The sequence below is a fragment of the Lytechinus variegatus genome, chromosome 16 (genome assembly GCF_018143015.1).
Source record: "Lytechinus variegatus isolate NC3 chromosome 16, Lvar_3.0, whole genome shotgun sequence".
NCBI classification, from domain to species: domain Eukaryota; kingdom Metazoa; phylum Echinodermata; class Echinoidea; order Temnopleuroida; family Toxopneustidae; genus Lytechinus; species Lytechinus variegatus.
This window is the reverse complement of record NC_054755.1, coordinates 15862354-15884666: the sequence shown is the minus strand read 5'-3', so window position 1 is coordinate 15884666 and position 22313 is coordinate 15862354. Positions and strand designations below refer to the sequence as shown.

The window sequence follows — 22313 nt, the reverse complement described above, 5'->3', positions numbered from 1 at the left end:
TGAGTGTGTTGAGTGCATTTTTCATATGAAATTTGCACAAATCTTCATTTCAATGGACTTTTAAACATAAAGGAGCACCCCCCATGAAATGAATACCCTATGCAAATGGCAACATGTTGACCATTTGGGGAAACTTCTATATTTTTTCTTTTCAAGAATTTGAAAGCTTACATATATTTCCCTCAACTTGACATTCCAAAATTCTTTATGCTGATCAAGGTTTTAATGTGATGTAAGATTTCATCCTGTTGTCACTCATATGTGTATATCTTTAATTCAACAACATGTTTTGGTACTTGATATTCTCAATTTTCTTTCAATAAAAGTAACAAATTTCTAATTCAACATGTTTGCAACACTATTAAAACAAAATTTGTTCACCCATGTTTCATTTGGTGGCATGTAACCACCTATATCAAAACCTTCACCTTTTGGCTGAATACAATTATAAAGTGGGGGTGTGAGAGGGGGGCAGAGAGAGAAGAAAAGGGAGGGCGCTCAAGGGATATCGAGGGGGTGGCTAATTCAAGAGAACCACACAAGGCATCGAAGTATAGACAACTCGCCGGGAGATGGCGCTATTGCACTTTTAGCGTCGGTGTCGTAATTGTATAATTCGCTTAGAGTGGACAATTACCAATTTTTGCACGGAACGTATTAAAATTTCACAATGAAGAGTTCTATTATTACCATAATAAAAAAAATCCAGAATGCAGGGGTGGGAAGTTCCTATACCCTGAGATACTCTAAAAAGGGAAACGAGACTTTGGAATCATTTTATCAAACAAAATAATTTCTCAGTGACGATTGACCGAAATTCTTGTGTTATTGGCGGGCCGCAAAAGGCGGACTCAGAATGAAAAAAAAAAATGACGAGCCCACCCCCCCCCCCAAAAAAAAGGGGGGGGGTCACCACAATTATCAGCATTAAAAGAGGTTAAGAGAAGGCAAAACAAATACACTAATCTATTAAAGTTTCCTCTGAGGAGTATAGGGAGGGATGGGGTAGCTTTGGATTCGCCACTAGTTTGTAAGGTTCATCATGGCAACTAAGTACAATCTGAAAGCATGCCCATTGGTGCAACTATAGAATTTGAGTCCAATTATGTAATTGTTTGAGAATATTCTAGGAAAAACATTAACAAAATACATGGCGGTATAAAACAATATTTTCATATTTTCTCATAATCTACTTAGAAATTTATTCTTCTATTCAAGTTCATGGCCATTTGTAGGCATGATCGGGTTCTCTGGGATGGGTGACATAACAAGCCCAAAGATCACCGTGAAGAATATAATTAAATCATGAAAGCAATATAATGAAGTTACCGAGCTAGGTCCGTTTTATAATCTTGAATATATAGAGCTAATCAATAAACAATCAAGGACGTCTACTTCATTATCCATTTCGGATGCGATAATATCGAACCAATATACATGTAACCCTGATTCTGATATCATACAGGTGTTGAGTTCTTTCGGTTCTGGATGGAAATGCTGTTATACATAACGCTCACGATGACGCTGTCCTACGTTCCAGGTGCCACTACTGTCGGGAGAATATATTTTTTTTTTTTTTTGGGGGGGGGGTGAGGGCAGGGGCGCATTTACTTTAATTTTTTTCTTCACTTTTCGAAATTTCGGGGGTGGGGGGGGGGGGGGAAATGACAAACCCCTTGGTGCCGTTCTGCCAGGCACGGGTCCAGTTCATAATCTATTTGTCCGAAATTATGATAAGCCCCGCTCCCCCTCCCCCCCCCCCGGTCATCGCTCACGATGTTTTGTGTATTTTGTTGGAACGCAGAATAGGACAAAATAATAATATGAAAAATTAACAGAATATAGGCATCGGGGAAAATGGTCCCTTCCCGCTGGTAATGATAATTGCCACAGAAAGAAAATGATCCTTAAATGAATGTTGCATTAAACATTTTTTTCAAGATCCGTTATGCTTTCTAGGCCGTTTTTCAACCATGGCATGACAAAATCAAATAATTTATTTCAAATTTTGATGTATCATCAACTTTAAGGTGATACTCCTCCACCCTGGAGACATTATTCTACTCTCTTCTTTTTTTTTTGGGGGGGGGGTGGGAGACATGGTGCGAGGCGTATTTCCTACGAGACAAGAAATTGGCCCAGCTACCACTCAAAACAAAAGTTAATGCAATTTTTTTTGTGACTTAAAGTATCATTTCTTTCTTACTATTCTCTCAAGAAATATTAGACGAATCTATTGGTTTCTATTATTTCCCTATAGAAGAATTAAATGAACACAATTCAATAGGTCCTATATTTTTTCCCAAAATGTGCTATTTATCAATATCATGAAATTACGAAGAAATTTCTTAAAAGATTGAAAGGAAATATGAAAACAGTACCATTACAAATATATTTCCTAAGTATAGGAAATATTAAAGATCACAACAATTTAATCATAATAACAAATTAACCTATATGGTCAGGTGATCATGATTAAGAACGATCTGTTCACTTACATTTAATTTCATCAACATGTATTACCCGGGCATATATATATATATCACAGTGAAAAATATAGGATATAATGCAAGTTGGTTGATAAGAGATAACATTACAGGCGTGTCTTTATTTGGAGAGCGAATTAAAAAAGGGACGAATTCCAACATTTTTATTGTTCGAGGGATGCAGGAATGTTAGTAAGAATTTATATCGTAATCAGAACTACCAAACTATAACTCCCTAGTAAAACAATATTGGTTTTGCTTTATTATGACCCTGACATAAAGTTCATCTCTTTGCAAAACGTTCGCATGCGCCTGCGCTGAGGTCTGAAACAAATACTGCCTATCATAATCGGATATACCAATAGAAAATGCGGGAATTTATTGGTTTTATTCTGGTAGAACCATACACGATCTCCGCGAGCAGACGGTAGAGGCGGGTCGGATTCGTTGGAAAGATAGTCCGAGTCTGTAAGACTTTACAAATATTTGTTGTGACACTAGAAGGGATTTCCCCTTAGGAATCTAGCTGAAACGTTTGTCCTTTTTGCTATCTTATGACTGTTAATGTGCTAATGAGGATTTAATTTGGACCCCTTTTAACGAACTGGTCATCGTTTAGTCACGCGGGTTCTTTTCAACGTTTTTCGGCGAGAGCGACCAGGCGTAATATGTGGAAACTTTTGCCCAATCATCTCGAACTCATGCACGTAGTAATAAACTTACTCAGGTGTGTCTTGGACTGAATTTTTTTTTCTTAGCCTGAACTTGTGGGAAAGGATGCTTGCGTGTAGCGTGAAATAGCCATTCTTTCTAGAGATTTATTTAAAAATTCTGACAATTTTTTTTCAGCATAACATAACCGATCTTCGAGAGACTGTCAAGGCTTTTGGTGTAATTTAATTATTCGCGGACTTTGATGTAACAAGAATGGAGAGGAATAATTCAAGCATAAGCGCCCCGTGGGTTCAAATCCAACAGAAAACATTCACCAACTGGGTAAACGAGCAGCTCAAGCCTTCCGACAAGCACGTCGACGACCTCGTCACCGATTTCGAAGACGGTTTAATGCTGATCACGTTGATGGATTCGTTGGTCGCGTCCAGGGGCCTGCCGATGTACAAGAAACGCAGCAGCTACTGCAAGAACCCGAGGCTTCGTGTGCAGAAAATGGAAAACGTTTCCCATGCGCTTCAGATGATGGAAAGAGCCGGAATCAAGATGGTCAATGTTGGTAAGTCGAAGAATATGGTAATTGTCGAGGAAATTAGGCCTACTATTTTATAAATGAAATTTAGAAAAGTGAAATTTTCAATGTTGATAAGATGATGAAAACAAATATGACCTTCCAAAAAGTGATAAAAATGAGAAAAAACTTAAGCAAGATGTTGGGATAAATCAAAGAAGATGACAATGCAACGTAAATTGGTCAAGTTTGCAATGAAAATGGGTAGCAGTTTGAAGGAATTTAGAAGTAAATGAATTTAGGGACTCTTAATACGAAAAGTAATCAAAATTACCAATGACAGACATGATATTGTGATCTATTTTTAAAGAATTTAAGAGCCTCAAATTAAAATTTCTGCAAATTGAAAGAGAATTAATAATGGCAAATTGAGCATTAGAAGTCCAAGTGGTCAATGGCTTTGTGAAAAACAAATTGATTTCAAATGAGTGGTCTATGAATTACGGAAAATAAATGATAAATGAATAATTGTAAATAGGCCTATAGTTGACGAATATTTAATTCATATTTATTCAATATGTTCTAAAATAAGCTCTAGAAATCAGAAGTCTTCATTAGATTTGTTAGAACTGTCTGAATAAATTTTGGTAATTCAAATTAATTTCCAGAACAAGATAGTTTGATTTATTAAAAGAAAGATCAATGAACTAAAATTGATATTAAATTAAATTAAACATAAAGACACTAAAAGAAGAAAAGTTCAATTGGCAATGGATTTCAGAGAACAAAATTGCCAAAATACTTGAAAACAATATTAATGAAAAATTCCTCAAAGTTGATAAGATACTGATAACCTTCTAAATTTGAAATAATCATGATGGCGAAATCCTAGAGATTTTAATAATCAAAGACTGGAAGCGTTAAGCTGTAATGTAGCTCAATGAAATTGTCAATAATGGATAGGTTCAGAGACTTGAAAATTGCAAATAAGTCATATATAGTTCAGTTTAGTTCATTTTTCAGTGAAACAGTGTATGAACCACCAACATTTGGTTAAGAAAAGTCTCCATACATTTTACAAGCAATTTTATTTTAACCAATAGTTGTTGGGCTCATATCTTAACCAATCATATTTTTTTTTCTGATAGTGTGATAAGTCTATAAGAATCATCAGAACAATGTTGATCAGTTTGAAATCCATACACTGTAAAAAAACAAAAACTTGTTTTGAATGTTAAGCAAATTGTTTCAGCCCGCCACTCTACCAAGTATTGTTTAAACTTTTTGAAGAAATTCTTTAAAAAGCTTAAACAATATTAAAAAAGTTTGAACAAAAAATTGTTGTTAGAGTGACAGGCTTAAACAACATGAAAATTTTTTTTACTGTGTATCATGAAGTGACCAAATCAAAAGTTGACACACTTGAAAAAAATGAAATGTTAAAATCAACAATTACAAGATTGGAGAAATGACAACATTTTCCTAGTGTTATATTCCACCTTGCATAAAGCTGAATCTAACAATTTAAATGATTGGTCAAACCATCTAGTGGCTAATGCAACTTTTAGAAAAGGTTGTCATTTCTCCAATCTTATTGTTAATGTAATATTTCATATTTTTACAGTGTACTAATTTACTTTAGTAACTCATTTACATCAATTTATTATTTGTATGATTACCATATGTCCATTGTACAGATCTAATCAACTGGCCACAACACACATTTCTTTTAATAATTGCATTTTAATGTATATTGAAATGAACTAAATTAATTCAAGATAACAATGTCATAGAAAATGAAATTGAAATTGAGGAAAATAGTACTCACAAAAAAATGATAATAAACCAAATAACATTATGCCTTAAGTAAGAAAAATATTTGTGAATTATTGATGAAAATATATGTTCATTCTCTCTTCTTCGTAACATTAATAGTGATAATAATAATGATGATATTAATAATAATAATAATGATAATGATAATAATAATGATAATGATCATGATAATTATGATGATGATAATAATGATGATGATAATGATAATTATAAAAATAATAATGATGATAATAATAGTAATGATAATAATAATGATAAGATAGACAGGATTCATAGATGTGCAAAATCCACTCTGCAGAGTGTCCAAGGTGAAAGAGAGAGAGAGAGAGAGAGAGAGAGTAAGAGAGAGAAAATTATGCAATGATAAAAAGAACTTACTAGCAAATAATTGAATACATGCATCTTTAGGCAACAAATCATATATTTTTGTGTTTATTCTTGAAAAGAAAAGATTAAATTGGCATTTTTGTAAGCTTATAACTTGATTAAATCCTCTAAGTGTGTACATTATCATAGATTTTCCTGCCGCACTGTGAATAGCAGCTGTTCTATGAGACAATAGAAATATAATATTCTGTTTCAATAAATTTACGCTCGTTTGATTCACAATGAATCGACATTGAAATGCGAGATGCTATATAGCTTCCATTCTTCATGGAATAAACTGTAATCTGTTTTTTTTTAATTCAATGCATGTAATATCACAAATAGGCCTGAACTGTATTGCATGAAGGTATATGATGTAATACCTCAGCCAGTTGTTCAAAGTGCAAAAAAAAATCAAATCAAACCTGGTATAGCGATCACCTACATACAAGGACCAGGGGCCGCGGAAGATGAAACAGTTGCAACATCACCATCTCTTCGTATTTTAACATTTTATATGAAGTTATTATCAAATCAATGTCTTTTCAACTGTAGCCTCCAAATAATAAACTCTTTCCTTTTTTACATTTGAATAATACACTCTGAAAAATTAAAAATTAAAATCAATAATTTAAAGGTTAGAGGAATGACAACCTTTTTTTTAGAATTTGTATATCTAACCTTTAATATATAACATTTAAAGTGGTAAATGCATCATTTAGGAAAGGTTGTCACTTCTCTAACCTTTCAATTGTTGAATAAACATTTCATTCTTTAGAGTGTTAGTAGAGTATTGTATTAATAAACACAATTTTGTTCAGTGCAGATTTGATCCATTCTCACTGGCTAAGCACTCTTTCATTACTGAATTCTGAGAAGGAAAGAAACTTAATGCCCTCACCATTTTATTAACTTAAGAATTGAGAAATATCTTACAGTATACCTTAATCTAATGTATTTTAGCATTTGTAGCAAATGTCAAACCTGGCCTATATGACTTTTGTAATTCATAACATAAGTATGAGTACAAGTATACCTATAAGCATCCTTCAAAAGGAAATTGATTTTCCACTTGTAATAAGACAATAAGTGGCAAGGGTAAGGCATTGTGTTTGTTTGATCATTTATTTCCATATTCACATAAAAACAAGTCATTTAAATACAAATGCAAGCAGCCATATACATATTGATACAAATAAAGTCACTACAATATGCATTTCAATTCAAAAGAAAGGGTAAAACAAACCAATTCATCAGTTTAAAATGAAAAAAAAAAAATGGAAATTATGTTTCTGTGTCGGTGAATCATGCAATATCAAATAAAAACAAATATATCTTGACCTCTTCTATTATAGGAAGATTTACAAATGAAATGCATTAATCCACATAGTTGGGCTCAATTATTTTCTTCAATTACAATTATGTAATTGAAGAAATGTTCAATTACAATTACTTTTCAGTTGAATTACTTTTTTTTCAATAAAAATTACCAATTTTGTCAATTACAATTTCATTTGCTTTCTAGAAAAGTCATGAATGAAACCAATTTTTATTCTGTACAGTACCCCCTATTTCAACATAATTCCAAGTTACAGAGAAACTGACAAAATGAAGGTTTAGGGTAAAGACCAAGGATTCTGCCTTTCTTTGATGCTGAAGCAGTAGACATGAAAAAAGTCATGACATTAAAATCAGAAATCAAGTTTATTGTAAAGTAATTGAAAGTAATTGAAAGTAATTGCAGTCAATATCATCTGCTATATTCTTCAAAAGGCTCTGCAGCCTATCTCAAAGATGAATTACATTTAATGAATTACAGCCAATTGTATTTCTTTCAATTACAATTACTTATTTTTTAAATTAATTACATAACTGTTCAATTACCTTGTAATTGAGCCCAACCCTGGGAGTAATTGTTATTATTATACTTGTGATGTCAAATTTCTGCTGTGAGAGTATATATAAAACAAGACAACCTCTTTGAATGTGTATTTGATCCTCATTGTAACATTTTTCTTGTAACAAAGGAAATATTTCATACACATTTACATAAATGAAATAGCCAAGATTTCATATAAAAAGGGGAAATGAGATGTGTAAGCAATTTCTTTATCATCCCCATGGCGGTACGCTGCGGGGCAAAAACTTCTTTTTTTTTAAACGAAAATTTTCACAAAATTCACAAAAAGTGTGCGTAAAATTGTTCAATTTCACTTCAGAATATGGAAAACAGCCCCCACCTTTTTGAATTTCTTCAAATTTTTTTTATGCATCTTGCCCCCCCTTCCCTCAATAAATGAATTCAACTTTTCTAAGCAAATGAAGCAATAAGAACAAAAATGCATAATTACTGTATGCAATTACCTTTTTTTTTTATTTGATAACCCTTTTATCTTTTGACCATATTTTCACTATTACTGATTTCATTATTATTTTTGAAGTTTACCTGATCATCATATTGAATATTATTTTGTGTTCCATTACTTACGTATATATATTTGATCTTGATTGTTTTGTTAACTGACAAAAAGAGGCTGAAATAAATAAATCTTGAAATCATTAGACATGGATATAAAATCATATGTTGAAATTTAAACTATTATTATTATTTTATTCGGCATTTCAAAAAAAAAGTTTACAATCAATTTACAGGAGAATATACAATTACATGTACAAAGTGAAAAGGGATGTTTGCAGAACAAGTCCAGGTTGCCTGGAAAAGGAAAAAGTTAAATAAATAACTGTAGCCCGCAGGCTATCCTTCCCGACCTGGACTTGTATGTAAACACCCCAAGAATAAAAACATGTATATAGATTATTATATTAATACAAACAATAATTCATATAGAAAAGGCATATTGAAATTGATATGTATAAGAACAATGCGATATAGTGTGATTGAAACGTAATTACAGGACAACTTAAAGTTGTAGTAAATTGGTAATTAGATTTACATTTGAATTGTCCAGGTAAATATAAACTTTAAAATGAAGTACATTGTATTGGGGAAAGGTGTATAAGCAGTAAAAAAAAGGAAACCTAATAAGATTTGATTTTAATAAAAAAAGAAAATATGAATATTAGAATAATGAACCGATAAATGAGTGTATAATTAAACAGAAATTTGTCAGGTTAACGGTTCACTTAGGAATTACAATATATATGTTTGTTTAACGTAATTCAAACTGAAAGTATATAAAAGCAAATGGATTAAAGAACATTAGATTAGACAATGAATGCAGTGAATATAGAAAAGAAGAAGCTGACCAATATTCCATTCCATTCCAAACTAATGTTTTTTATCAAAAGTTATTAAAAGGTGGCTGAGGCAAAATGGGATTAAACCATGTGGCCATTCATTATTATATGAAGGTATTGAGAGATAAAATGGATAGGATTAAACATTGATATAAATAGATAAATCAACAGTCCTGGGCAAAGTATCTTGTTTGTTTTGAGGTGTGGGTATATGTACTCACACACATTATCTGTTGAGAAAATGCAATTTAATTTCATTCATTGGTCTACCAGAGTCAAATAATCTTGAATGACAAATATAATTCATTGATTAAGTAGTAGGAGGTATTCAACTGGAGTTTTATTTAAAATGCACTTTGCAATATGATCAACATTTTATGGTCACCAAGAGTATGAAAAATATGATATTCTAATATTGAAATGTGAATGTTCACATTGCATTACTATTGACGCATTTATAATACATTAAAATAGATTTTTTACCTCCCATTTTACAAACACACATTAAAATATTATATTGATGAAAGGATGTTTATTTTAAAGGCATCATCCAAAGTTGGAAATTTACTATTTCCTTTTGATAGCCAATGACTTTTAACAATATTCAGCATTCATAAAACACATGTTTACACATGTTAAAACAAAATTTTACAATATTAGACCTATTTATATGAAATGAGGAACGTAATCAGTCATATATTTCAGGTGCCAATCCAGGGGTGGAGGGGGGGGGGGGGTTGAGTGCATAAGGTAAGGTGTAAAATTTTGAATAAAGAATGGCGCACCCCTTCAAAAGCCTTCAATTAGGAGTAAATTTTAGCGCATATCACATTATGATGTAACGTCCCTACGTAGATGCCCTTCCAAATGACTTGGATATTATTGAATAGCACCCCCTTTTATAATGTACACAAATACTATCCAATATAATATCATATAACACAAAGAACACTTCAAATATTATTAAATAGCACCCCCTTATACTATGTACATAATATCATATACTATACAACATCATGACACATACAACTCTTCAACTGCATCGATCTTCTCGCTATAAGTCAATGTAGGCTATATATAACATTGAAAGGGATTAAACTGAAAACAAAATATACAAATTTTGTTTCCAACACTCCAGAAGATTAACCTTGAGATATGTAGCTTTGCTGGCATTCTGATAAATGATTGTGTCACAGACATTTGGAAGCTTGTATAATTGATAAAGGCGAGGTGGATAACCATTTAGTTTTTTAGGTAAATTTTCCAGTTTGTTCAGAATCAAAGTTGAATTTTAGAATATTCTCAACCAACAGAGATCAACTGAAATGATAATAACACACACTCCAGCCCCACATACATATATCTTACAAGCTTCAGTAAGTGAATTAGAAATAAATATTATCAATCAGGATAAAACTTGTCAATGATCATACTTGAGTGTTTCAATAAAAAGAAAGAGAAAAAAACAAGACCATGGTCTCTCAGGCCACCTACTGCGGTGAGGGACCAGTCCAAAATCGGATGGAAGTGTCAATCAAATAAGATTGAAATATAAATTTATTTGATTGAAAATTTCAATCCAACTTAAGATTGGTCCCTGATTGCGATATTTCAATCTAAGGAATTAAGATAGCAAGCACAAATTGATTGGTCGTAGATCAACCAGAGGAATAAGAAGCAGAAAGGGCAATATAATAAATTGTATATTATCATAGCACTTAAAAGGTACAATATATAATATTTGTGTACATGTACATAATCATTATATTAGCTCAGGGAGGAGAGCAATATTACAGGGACTTTGACCAGCATTATTGAACAAAGTACAAATTTATTAGTAAATAGACTGTATGCCACGGTATTGAGATTAGCAAATCTTTAACTTGAGCAGTAAAGTCTGTTTGCTCTCTTTTTTCAAAGTGGACCATATATTCCTGTAAAGTGATATAGCTTCTAATCATAAAGTATGAAAGTCAAAGAGTACAAATAAAATGCTTATCTCGTGAATGTTGTAAGTGATTGTCTTCAGGCAAATTTGTTTTAAATATTGTGAACTGTACCTATTTTTTTGAAATAGAGTAGGCAATCATACAGAGTTATGATTGATCCAATCAATCTCAATTGTATGGAAATCATAGCATAATTTTTTTCGACAGGAAATTTGAACAAGCACCTCAGCAATCAAAGAGAATCACACTGAATCTTCAAGAGAATGATGAATGTATGAATATGCATCATATCCAGAAAATATTTTGAACAAATTTGCATTATAGACATTGACGTTGCTGGCCATCCATAGTTGTGGTTGATCAGATCAATTGCAACTCTTTGTAAGAAGGGGCCCAGATCAGTCAAATCTTTGAGATTGATTACAACTTCTACATCTTCTATACATTCTTAAAATATAAAGCAGCTTTTTATTGATAAAAATACAAAACATAGAAGATTTGGAATTGGATACAATTTTTTGATAAAGGTACATGACAAGTGATAATAAAATAATAATATGATTAATCGAGCATCTTTTTATTTTGATTAAATGCTCAAGGCACTTAAAAGAGATCAAAACATAAAAGTAGAGAAGTACAAGAAAAGGTACATTGTAAATGAGGGAAAATGTCTGTTTTCAAACCTAGTACCAGCTGGTGAACAAAATAAATTTTAGGTTGCCCTTAGGCCTTTATATTGGATGTTGCAGAATTTGAGTTCTTCAGCTCCATTGGTTGTGAATTCCACAGGGCTGGTCCGGCATGAGCAAAGGCTCGATCGCCCCAGGATTTTTTAGATAGTGGAATATGTAAGAGACTGATTGGGATGATCGCAGTGTGCGTGCAGGTTGATACTGGTGTACAAGAGACTTGTTGTGAATGGGTGCGGACCACTAGCATACCTACAGGGGGGGGCAGTCTGCCTCCCTCACGAGTCACAACCCATGCAAAGGACGTATCCCTGCCCCCCTGACGAGCTTGAAGACTTTTTTTCTTGTCAAATTTTTGGGCGGATGAATTTGCCCCCCCCCCGGTGGAAAATCCTAGGTACGCCACTGGTGCAGACCCATTGATTATATGATAAACCAGAAGTAGAATTTTGAAATGCCATCCTTTATGGGCAACCAATGGATGATCAGTGTAAAGATTCCTGTGATATTGATTGCAAATCTTATCAAGACAGAGACCTGGACCAAGTTACAAAAAAGTCCAAAATTGTACATTTACAATCAATTTTAATTTTTATGATAATACAGTGAATTAATCAAATACTGCAACTGATTGTATCTTAAATGTTGCAGGGCCCGGGGTTCTAATGCAATAAATTAGCCATTATGGTAACTACATGGAATCCTCGATTTCGATTGGCTGTTGATTAGCATTACCATAGTAGTTACCGTTGGATAGCAAAGTAATACCATAATAGATAATGCAATGGGGCCTTGGTTTTTACCATAATATTTCATCCGTTCCATACATAAGAAGTCTTGACTTTCATAGGGTCAAATTGCACAAATCTTCTCATTGACGGTATTGTTACTTCCATGAAAATCTAAATTGATAAAATATAGTTGAGAGATGTTGACATGGTATTGACCATTGATCAGTGTTACAGTAGATGACCAATGAAAGCTTGATGTGCAAAGATAGGAGTACTGGGGGTGTTTCTCAAATAAAATGTGACCTTGAGCGCTGATGCTCACATGATGTTCGACCAAGAATCTAACTGATTTATTCACAGTAGTGTGTGTCCGGCCTGGAACATGAACTCACCAACGTGGTGATGCATTTTATAGCTTCATTCTTATAAAGTTTTATACTTGTAAGTCATGCTTAAATCTTTATGAATATATCCATCAATTATCCCACATAGCCTTTTCCTTGTTTGCTAATAAGCAGTTCATTTCAAACAGTTTGGTCATTTACTCCATTGTCTCATTTCAAATAGCTATAGGCCTACCAATTCCCTCCAATGTCTCTTTGGTATATCACCATTTCATCTATATTTTAGGGCATTTATTTACAACCATAATTTTCTTGACAAATTGCATCATGATTTTTTAACCGTTAATTGTTATATAAAGTGGAAATCCCAACATCTGGACATTAATTAGACTAAGTGGGATATATACCAAGTGTAGTGTAAACCAAATGGCCCAAACTCTGAAGTCAGGTTTAACTTAGACCATGGTCTAACTCTGTTCTAAAAAATTATGGGAAGCCAGCAAACACGTTAAAATTTGTTCCTATGGTATGTTTCCTGTGTATACTGTGCTCTTTCTTATTTATCCTTCCAAGACACTTAAGAATGTTCAATTGAGAGTCAAATGAGCTGATATATTTAACCTCTAGTGTTACAGAGTCATGTCACATTTGGCTTTCCATAGTTAAACCACAACTTTAAACCAGGGGAGCATTTTATCAACATTTTTGCCTAACGACAAGTTGTCAGATCTGACAACCTTCCTTGATTCTGATTGGCTGAGAAGCAATGTTAGTATGGTAATTGTCGGTTAAAACATCCGACAAGTCCTTTCATGAAAAACTCCCCAGAGTTTATACTAAACCTGGCATCAGAATACGGGCCAATGGGTTTAGTTCTTGTTGTATTATCAAGACTGTCAGAGAAGAAGACTATCTCCTTACAGGCCAAGTAAATATAACATAAAACATTAAACATATCTTGTGTTCCTCTACATTGCAGGGAATGAGGACATTGTTGAAGGAAACCTGAAGCTGATCCTTGGCCTAGTCTGGCGCATCATCCAGAGGTTTCAACTGAGCAGCGGGGTGAGTGCAGCTGGGACCGGCAGTCTGGAAGGGAATGCTCCTCCGCAACAGAAGAACAATCAGAAGGTCCCCCCTAAGAAACTCATGCTGAAATGGATTAACAGTGTGCTCCCGGAAGACGCAGGAGTGGTCAAAAACTTCTCAACGGATTGGAATAGTGGAGTCATTCTTAGGTAACATGCCCCGATGCACAATAAACCAATATGGACTTTATAGCTAATAGAAGGGGTTATAGCAGAGCCCTGTTTTACAAAGAATTGAGAAGGATTCAAATAAAACTATATTCACAACTGAACTAAAATTATGTAGCTAAGAGACTGATCGCAATATTTTGTGTTTTGAATATATCACGACTCTTTATCAGATGGGGACCAGGTGACCAGCCAATCTCTGTTCCTGTCTTCTTTTTTCAGAAGATTGTTGTTACAGTTGCAATATGGTTTTTGGTTGGAAGTAATGTTTAAAATAGTAAGGATAATACACTGCAAAATAGTGGTGTCAAAGTTACCCCACTGGTTTGTGCAGAGGACCACACCAACGGAAAAAAAGATAATAAAAACTAGTTCAAGATTTTCCCCATCCAACAATGGATACATTGCATCATCCAGAGTGGTAAGAGACTAGTTGGGCCTCAGCCAGACCCACTAAACTAACTCAAAACTGACCGAATATATGTCATACTCATGTAATAATGAAATGGCTTTGGTTGGTATAGAATTTGTTACACCAGTATAACTGTAGCATCAAGGAGACCGAGTAGGAAATGTTTCATGAGGACTATCAAAATTGTACCATAAATAAATGACGAAGAGCATTTGCATAGCACCATGTATCTGGTAAAGACATTGAACTATTTTGGTTCTATCCTATGGCAATGTGAAATGCAGTGGCTTCATTTTAAAATTAGTGCTATTAGCACAGATCATCTGTTCATGTAATCATAATCCATTTTCATTTTATATCATTCCATATCCAGTGCGCTTCTGAACTACTGTGACCCTGAGCTGATGCCCAACTGGCGTGAACTGGACAAGTCAAACGGTCTTGAGAACTGTCGCGAAGCGATGCGGATTGCCAATGAGAAGTACAGTATTCCAATGGTCGTATCCCCAGAGGATCTGAGTAACAAACACATCGACGAGTTGAGCGGTATGACGTACATCTCCTATTTCTTGAAACACGAAGGTCCAGGTTGGTACGCAACGCTTAATTGGGTGCGGAAGAATGTCCCAGAGGAAGACGTACAGAATTTCAAGGTACAGTTTCATGGTCTCTGTAAACAAAATGAAAGGAAAATGAATATGTAAATTACAGAATTTGCTATAGGCCTATTTTATTGAAAATATGAATAAATTACTATCTCTCAATTTCAACTTCTCTCACTTCTCTTAATATTAAAAGAAATTAATTCAAAAACTTATAAATGAATGAACCAATAAAATTAAATCATTGACACGTAAGATAATAAAAGATTTTATTAACCCTGTTGACCCCCTCTAGGGGTATGAGAGTACATATTATAATTACAATGAATATGTAATCACATGAAACATACAAAGCATAGAAAAAATGAATGTGGGGTAATACTATAGCTACATATATTCAGGGTAAATGCCCTCAAAATGTCAAACTTGCAGGAATTTCAAAGACCAATTCACTGTTTTTTTTTTCATTTATACACAAGGAGGCTCTCACAACAATACTTATTTATATTGAAATGAATTTTCTGAATTGACTCTATTTCATTGGTCTTCTCAATGATGGTTTCAATATATCGATGCTGGAGTGTTAAAACCTTGGATCTAAAAAATTAGGAAAATATAGGAAACCTCAGAAAAACTTAATTTTAGAGATATGACCTAAGGAACAACCTTCTTTGCCTGTGAATTTTTCTACAGGAATAGGGATACTGTTTTTTAGACAATATGAGGTTGCCAGCATTGGCATATTTATAAAATGTAGCTTTTTCTGAGCTGCCCTCAGAATTTTTTATTTTGAGATAAGGTGTTAACACCCCAGTGACTATATGTGTTTTCCGAATGCAGTTAGAAGGGATTGTTCAGACTAGAAAAAAATACAATTACCAATAGTGAGTAATTATATGAATTGAAATTTATTTTATATTTAGTTTGATTAGAACAATTGGTCCAGTTCTATGTGGTGAAGTGAATGAAACAGAAAGGGTTGCGTAGACTGAAAAAAAGATTAACAGTGACTCAGTGTGAGAATATCATTTATGTTTCATTTACAGTCTGATTGGAATGATGGCCTTGTTCTTTGTGGCTTGGTGAATGCTGTAGGAGGGGATTGTTCAGACTGGAAAGATATGGATCGAGACGACAAGATTAACAACTGTCATAAAGGTATCATAAGAACTATTTTTTATCTGTGAGAAAGGCTTTACCCAGGTGCGGATCCAGGGGGGGGGGGACAGCGAGCACATGCCCCCCTTTGAGAAAAAAATAAAATTAGTAATGTAAAAATGCCATTGAAACCGAGGTGTACCCTCCCTTTTGAAACTGAAGACCTTTTTTTTTTGCTTGGCAAATTTTTTTTTCGGTACGAAATATCCTTAATTTAAGGTTGAAAAATCATTTTTTTACTTGTCGGAATTTTCCTCTGAAAAAATACTTAATTTAAGGACACAAGTCCTATCCAGTGTAAGGGTTCAAGATCTGCTGACTTTGGGGTTAAAAGACTCCAGGGGAGCGATTCTTCAATATTGAAACAGTGATGAAAATTTGAACCATTAGGAATGCATTGAAAAATTGATTTGATTTGAATATTTGTACACAAATATCCTGAAAGTAAGCCTGTAGGGGGTTATCACCACTTTGGCAAGGTGAAACAGTTGATCAACATTTGCTGCTCTCCACCCAGGTTAAGTAAGTGGGTAGTGGGTACCTGGTAGGAAGGAATTCCTTGATTGCTCATACACTTAAACATGGTTTGGTTTGCTCCCATGCTTGATCGAGGTACCCATGGTGAACCAGGGGCATAAACAATATGTGCTTAGAAATATACAGGATATAAATGTTGCATATTGTTTTTACCATCAACATCATTAGCAGTGCCTGAATTAATTATACCTGTGTAACACTAACACCTTGATATACCTGTGTAACACAACACCTTGATTTTCACCTAACAATATTGCATCATTGTTGAAGTGTAGAAATCAACAAAATTGGCCACATATAACATCACTTTAACCCCCTACGTTCATTGAAATCATTTTGGAATTCAATTGATCAATATAAGATAATGTAATAAGAAATATTTATACTAAATATTATATTATAATGAACCAGAGTAAAGCTGCCATTAAAAAAGCTTGGAGATGCAGTGGCAGTTGCTTGCTTGTATATCTGAGTTTTTTTTATATAGGTGTGAAAATTGATGACAAATCAGCCAGGTCAACCCATTAGGGTGTATCTCAGATTACGTTTTACTCTATTACAATAGATGTAGGAAAATTCATGCAGTCTTGCTTCATAACATGCATATTCACATAGAGGGGGCTATTCCATTTCATACTTCATGGAATAAAGTCTAAAAACCTGACATTTCTTCTTCTTTATGTATGTAGTGCATGTTATATTCCATAAATGAATGAATGAAAAATTATCATGGTATTAAAAAACAAATGTTACACATTTTTCTTGCTTCATTCTTTTAAATCAATATGCAGATTTACTGGATCCCTACACAGCTGGTCATATAGACAAAGAGCTTATGAATTAAAATCTGTGTATTTTCTCTCTTTAAACACCTGTTATTTTCTCACAATGCTTGGCTATTCAATGCTTTTTTGTGTTTGTTCCAAAATCGGCCTAATGTTGTTTACAGCTATTTGTTATCAAATACGTTTACAGCAGCATTTGGTGTCCAGACAACATTCAATACTTGCTACTTTGCCTGACAATATTGAGCAAATTTTGCATCCCTGATGCAAATTCAAATGATAAAGATTTTCATTCACTAGCATACTATTTTACATAATATCCCAATCATCTATAGCTGTGATCAAGGTATACACAATCAGTTTCTAAATACAAAGTTCAACTTAAAAATTTGACTAAAACAAAGGAAGAGAGATATTAGCTTACTCCTATCCCAAATGCCTAAATAGAAACTCAACAAATAAAAGTTATCCACTTCAAAGAAGGAGAACATATTTTTCTGAAAAAAGGAATATAATAATAATAATAATAATAAAACATTGCTTATATAGCGCATATATAACGATGATAAAATCATGTCTCTATGCGCTTAGAAAGAAGAATAGAAAGAATGAAGAAAGAAAAGCCTGTTCACGGAGGAGCAAATATATAATCAATTAATGGGTACATGTATATCTTATTTTACGAAAAGGAATGTCTTCAAAAGGGACTTAAAGGATTCTACATTATTAGCTTGTTTAACAATATCAGGTAATTTATTCCAAAGTTCAGCAGAGGACATTTTGAATGAACGAGCACCGTAAAATTGAGTTTTAATTTTGGGAACTACAAGGAGAGATTTGTTGTTTGACCTTAATTTTCTTTGGGGTACATACTGTTCAATGAGTTCTTTGAGATAGAGTGACGATTGACCTTGTAAGCATTAATAGGTTAGGAGTAATATCTTATATTCAATACGGGATTTTACAGGAAGCCAGTGTAATTCTTGTAGTATGGGTGTTATGTGTTTGCTGCGCCTCGTTCTTGTTATGAGTCTCGCTGCCGAATTTTGGATCCTTTGAAGTTTATGAATTTGATTATCAGGGAGGCGATACAAAATGCTATTACAAAAGTCAATGCGTGATATTACAAGAGCGTTAAACCAATTTCTTTGTGGCTTCTGTTGTTAGAAACTTGCGAATTTCCCAATTTTATACAAGGCAAATGAACTAGTTTTGCATACATTGTTTATTTGAGCTTTCATACTAAGTTTTCTATCCAGTTGTACACCAAGATTTCTTGCAGTTTCTACACATTTAACATAGGTATTATCAAGTTCTATTCCTCCTATCTGTCTACTATTTCTAAATTTACTAGTGAGATGAAGCACTGCAGTTTTATTACAATTAAGTGTCAGTCCATTATCAGTTGACCAAATAATCACATCTCGGACACACCTTTGAAGTCTGGTAGTGGCATCTTGCTGCTCACTGTTTTTTAGGACTATGTACATTTGCGTATCATCAGCATACATCATGCAGCTTATCTTATGGTGAGTGATGGCATCCTGAAGAGGAGCAGCATACAAATTAAAAGCCAAAGGTCCGACAACCGAGCCTTGAGGTACTCCATGACTGGTATGGCAGATACGTGAATTTGATTCTCCAATCAAAACAGAATGTCTCCTATTTTGGAAATAAGATTGAAACCACCTCAAAGCATCTTCACAAATTCTGTAGCGTGTCTGGAGACGGGAGAATAAAGTCTTGTGGTGAATGGTGCCAAACGCCGATGAATAATCTAACAGTAACAACACCGCTTCATCCCCTGTATCAAGAGCTAGTAGTATATCATTTACTACTCGAAGAACTGCAGTCTCACAACTGTGGAAGGGCCTATATGCAGACTGCATTTTAGCATATAAGTTATTTTCTGCCAAATAATCTTGTATCTGTAAGTTTACCATCCGCTCAATGATTTTCCCAAGAAACTGGATATGAGCAACAGGCCTAAAATTCTGTAGATCATCAGTATCTAACTTGCCTCCTTTAAATGTTGGAACAATATTTGCATGTTTTAGGACATCTGGGAAGCAACCATCACGAAGAGACATGTTAACAATACGAGTGATAACTGGACATAATTCATTTACACATTTCCTAACAAGAAATGTAGGTAAAGGATCCAAGCTGCAAGTAGTAGGACGTGATCCAGTAATTAGCTTTGCCACTTGACTCTGTAGAACAGAGTCAAATTTCACTAAGCTTCTGATCAGTTGTCTGATAGGTGATGTGTGTTAGATCATCCCTGGCAACATCATTGAGCGTCTTGATAATACTTTCAGTTTGTCAAGTTTCAACAAGACCATTTTTATGTTAAAATTATATTCATAGAAATAACTTATGATTTCATGAATCGATAATAAGAAGACTCATCCAATCTGATCTCATGTTAAGCCAGATCATATATATATATAATATATATATATATATGTACATATGTTTTTATATTTTTGATAAATAAAAGTTTCTCCTGAAAGAGAAACACAGACACATAAAAGAGGAAGTAAAAATACAGATTTGAATTGGAATGCCACATTAAAGAGATGAAATCCTTACATGCATTAGTCAGACAATGAAGATATTCATCAATTATTTGTATGGTGTTCCTAATATTCCTTCCCCATTTATCTAATTTCTAAAGAATGTATTTTGGAAAGAAATAGACATAAAACCGATAAGAGGATCAACTCAACAATCCTAAAGTTAAACTCTCACGGTTTATCAGCATCGCTAAAGAATGGTTTCACTTGTAAGGGATATACAGTTCAACAATCCTTAAGTTAAACTCTCAAGGTTTATCAGTATTACTATAGAGTTGTTTCACTTGTAATATAACTTGTAAACATGGAAATACAATGTGTTACCATCGTACGAATCAAGTGATTGCTCTGAAAACTATTCAGGGTGACACTGTTTTCAGTGGCCTCACGAGGGATGTTTTCCCATGTTTTGTTCTGGATGTGTGAAAGACACAAACCACAACACCAAATGAATAATAGTGTTCCCATGGCACAGAGCACAGGGTATGAAGCAATCAAGAGCCGATGAGCGACCATGAAGTGATACCTAATGACAAAGCCCTAGGACCTTGGACTCACCTGGGATAGGCAGGCAGTTTGTGAGATCCTCACACCATCCAAGGTGGGAGTGGGATGAAACAAAGTGGGTGAGGGATGGTGTGTGTGGGGTGATATATTGTGTGTATGGGATGTGGGTGAGAATATAAATATTGTGTTGTGTGGATGATTCAAACTGTGGGTGAGGATTGATATATTGTGTGTGTGGGATGAAACAAAGTGTGTGAGGGATGGTGTGAGTGAGGTGATAGTGTGTGGGGGATGATATATTGTGTGTATGGGATGTTACAATGTGGGTAAGGATATATATACTGTGTGTGTGGATGATACAAGGTGGGTGAGGATTAATATAGTGTGTGTGCAGATGATTGTGACAAGTGTGGGTGAGGATTGATATATTTTGTGCGTGGGATGAAACAAAGTGTGTGAGGGATGGTGTGAGTGGGGTAATATATTGTGTGTTGGGGATGGTATATTGTGTGTGTGTGGATGAAAGTGGGTGTTGGATGAAAAAAAATGTGTGTGCGTATGTAATATTGTGTGTATGGGATGATACAAGTGGGTAAAGATTGACATATCATGTGTGTGGGATGATAAAACATGGGTGTACGATTATACATTGTGTATGTAAGATGATGCAAAGTGGGTGTGGGAAAGTGGGTGAGGAGTTATTTGTAGCATGTGTGGGAAATGATACAAAGTGGATATGGGTGATATATTCTGTGAATGGACGACACAAAGTTGGTGGTGGATGATGCATGTGGGATGCCAGAATGGGGGTTTCAACACTAGAAAGTAGGCATACATTCTAGGAAGTGGATTTACAAGTAACAAAGTGTTATTGTTTTATTGTCCATTTATTGAAATTCTTTCTGTTTACATACAGACAGAAATTTGTATCCATAACATCAACATTTATAAATAAACATACTAACAAAAATATAGATGAAACTGTTGGCATATATCTGACATAATAATTGATACAAATAAATTTCAGCATTGTGAGATATAAAATAGCAAAATTAGCAAAAGCATATAGAAGTGCCTGATTCTAAATTGAGGGTGCATCACATTAGAAAGTTGATGTGGGATGATTCAAAGTGGGTGTATAAAATGCAAGAAGTTGGGTGTGGGTTGATAATTCTACATTGAGAAAGTGGTTCTTATCAATTGGTAGGGGTCAACACTGGGTACATAGGGATAAATTGTGAGTGTAGGATGCTAGAAAGTGGAAGTAATATCGTGATACTGCCAAATGATTTTGGGACACTAGAATTTAGAAAAGAGGTATGGGTGAGATTCTAACAATGGGTGATTTCAAGTACGGTGTTGAAATCTGGTGTTGGTGTTGGGACAACACCAACACCAGCTACAACACCGTACTTGAAATCACGCTGGTGTTGGGATTGACCTCGGAAAATATGACGTATTTCCGGCAGTTTGTGTTGAGCTCTGGTGTTGAATGTCGTCTGCTGAACTGAGCATTACAGCTGGTGTTGACGATCTACGTGCAATTTCCCTATTCACCAACACCAACCCCCAGGGATTGGGAAAATCGTGATTTCAAGTTCGGTGTTGGTGTTGATGAACTGTAGTTCACGAACA

The 22313-nt window shown here is 34.2% G+C and overlaps 1 protein-coding gene across 3 annotated transcripts in view; it reads left to right on the top strand.

Moving 5' to 3' along the window:
- Positions 1-3051: 3051 nt before the first annotated feature.
- Positions 3052-22313, top strand: part of LOC121429564 (filamin-A-like) — a 54645-nt gene continuing 35383 nt past the window's right edge. Inside the window, exons 1-4 of one of the 3 annotated variants that reach the window (XM_041626646.1) lie at positions 3052-3717; positions 13822-14080; positions 14884-15163; positions 16159-16270. In XM_041626646.1, coding sequence (XP_041482580.1) covers positions 3414-3717; positions 13822-14080; positions 14884-15163; positions 16159-16270 — 955 coding nt within the window. In that variant the 5' untranslated portion in view covers positions 3052-3413. Of the gene's footprint in view, positions 3718-13821; positions 14081-14883; positions 15164-16158; positions 16271-20457; positions 20773-22313 lie in introns of those variants that run through there. The other 2 variants (XM_041626647.1, XM_041626649.1) reach the window with 2 other exon arrangements.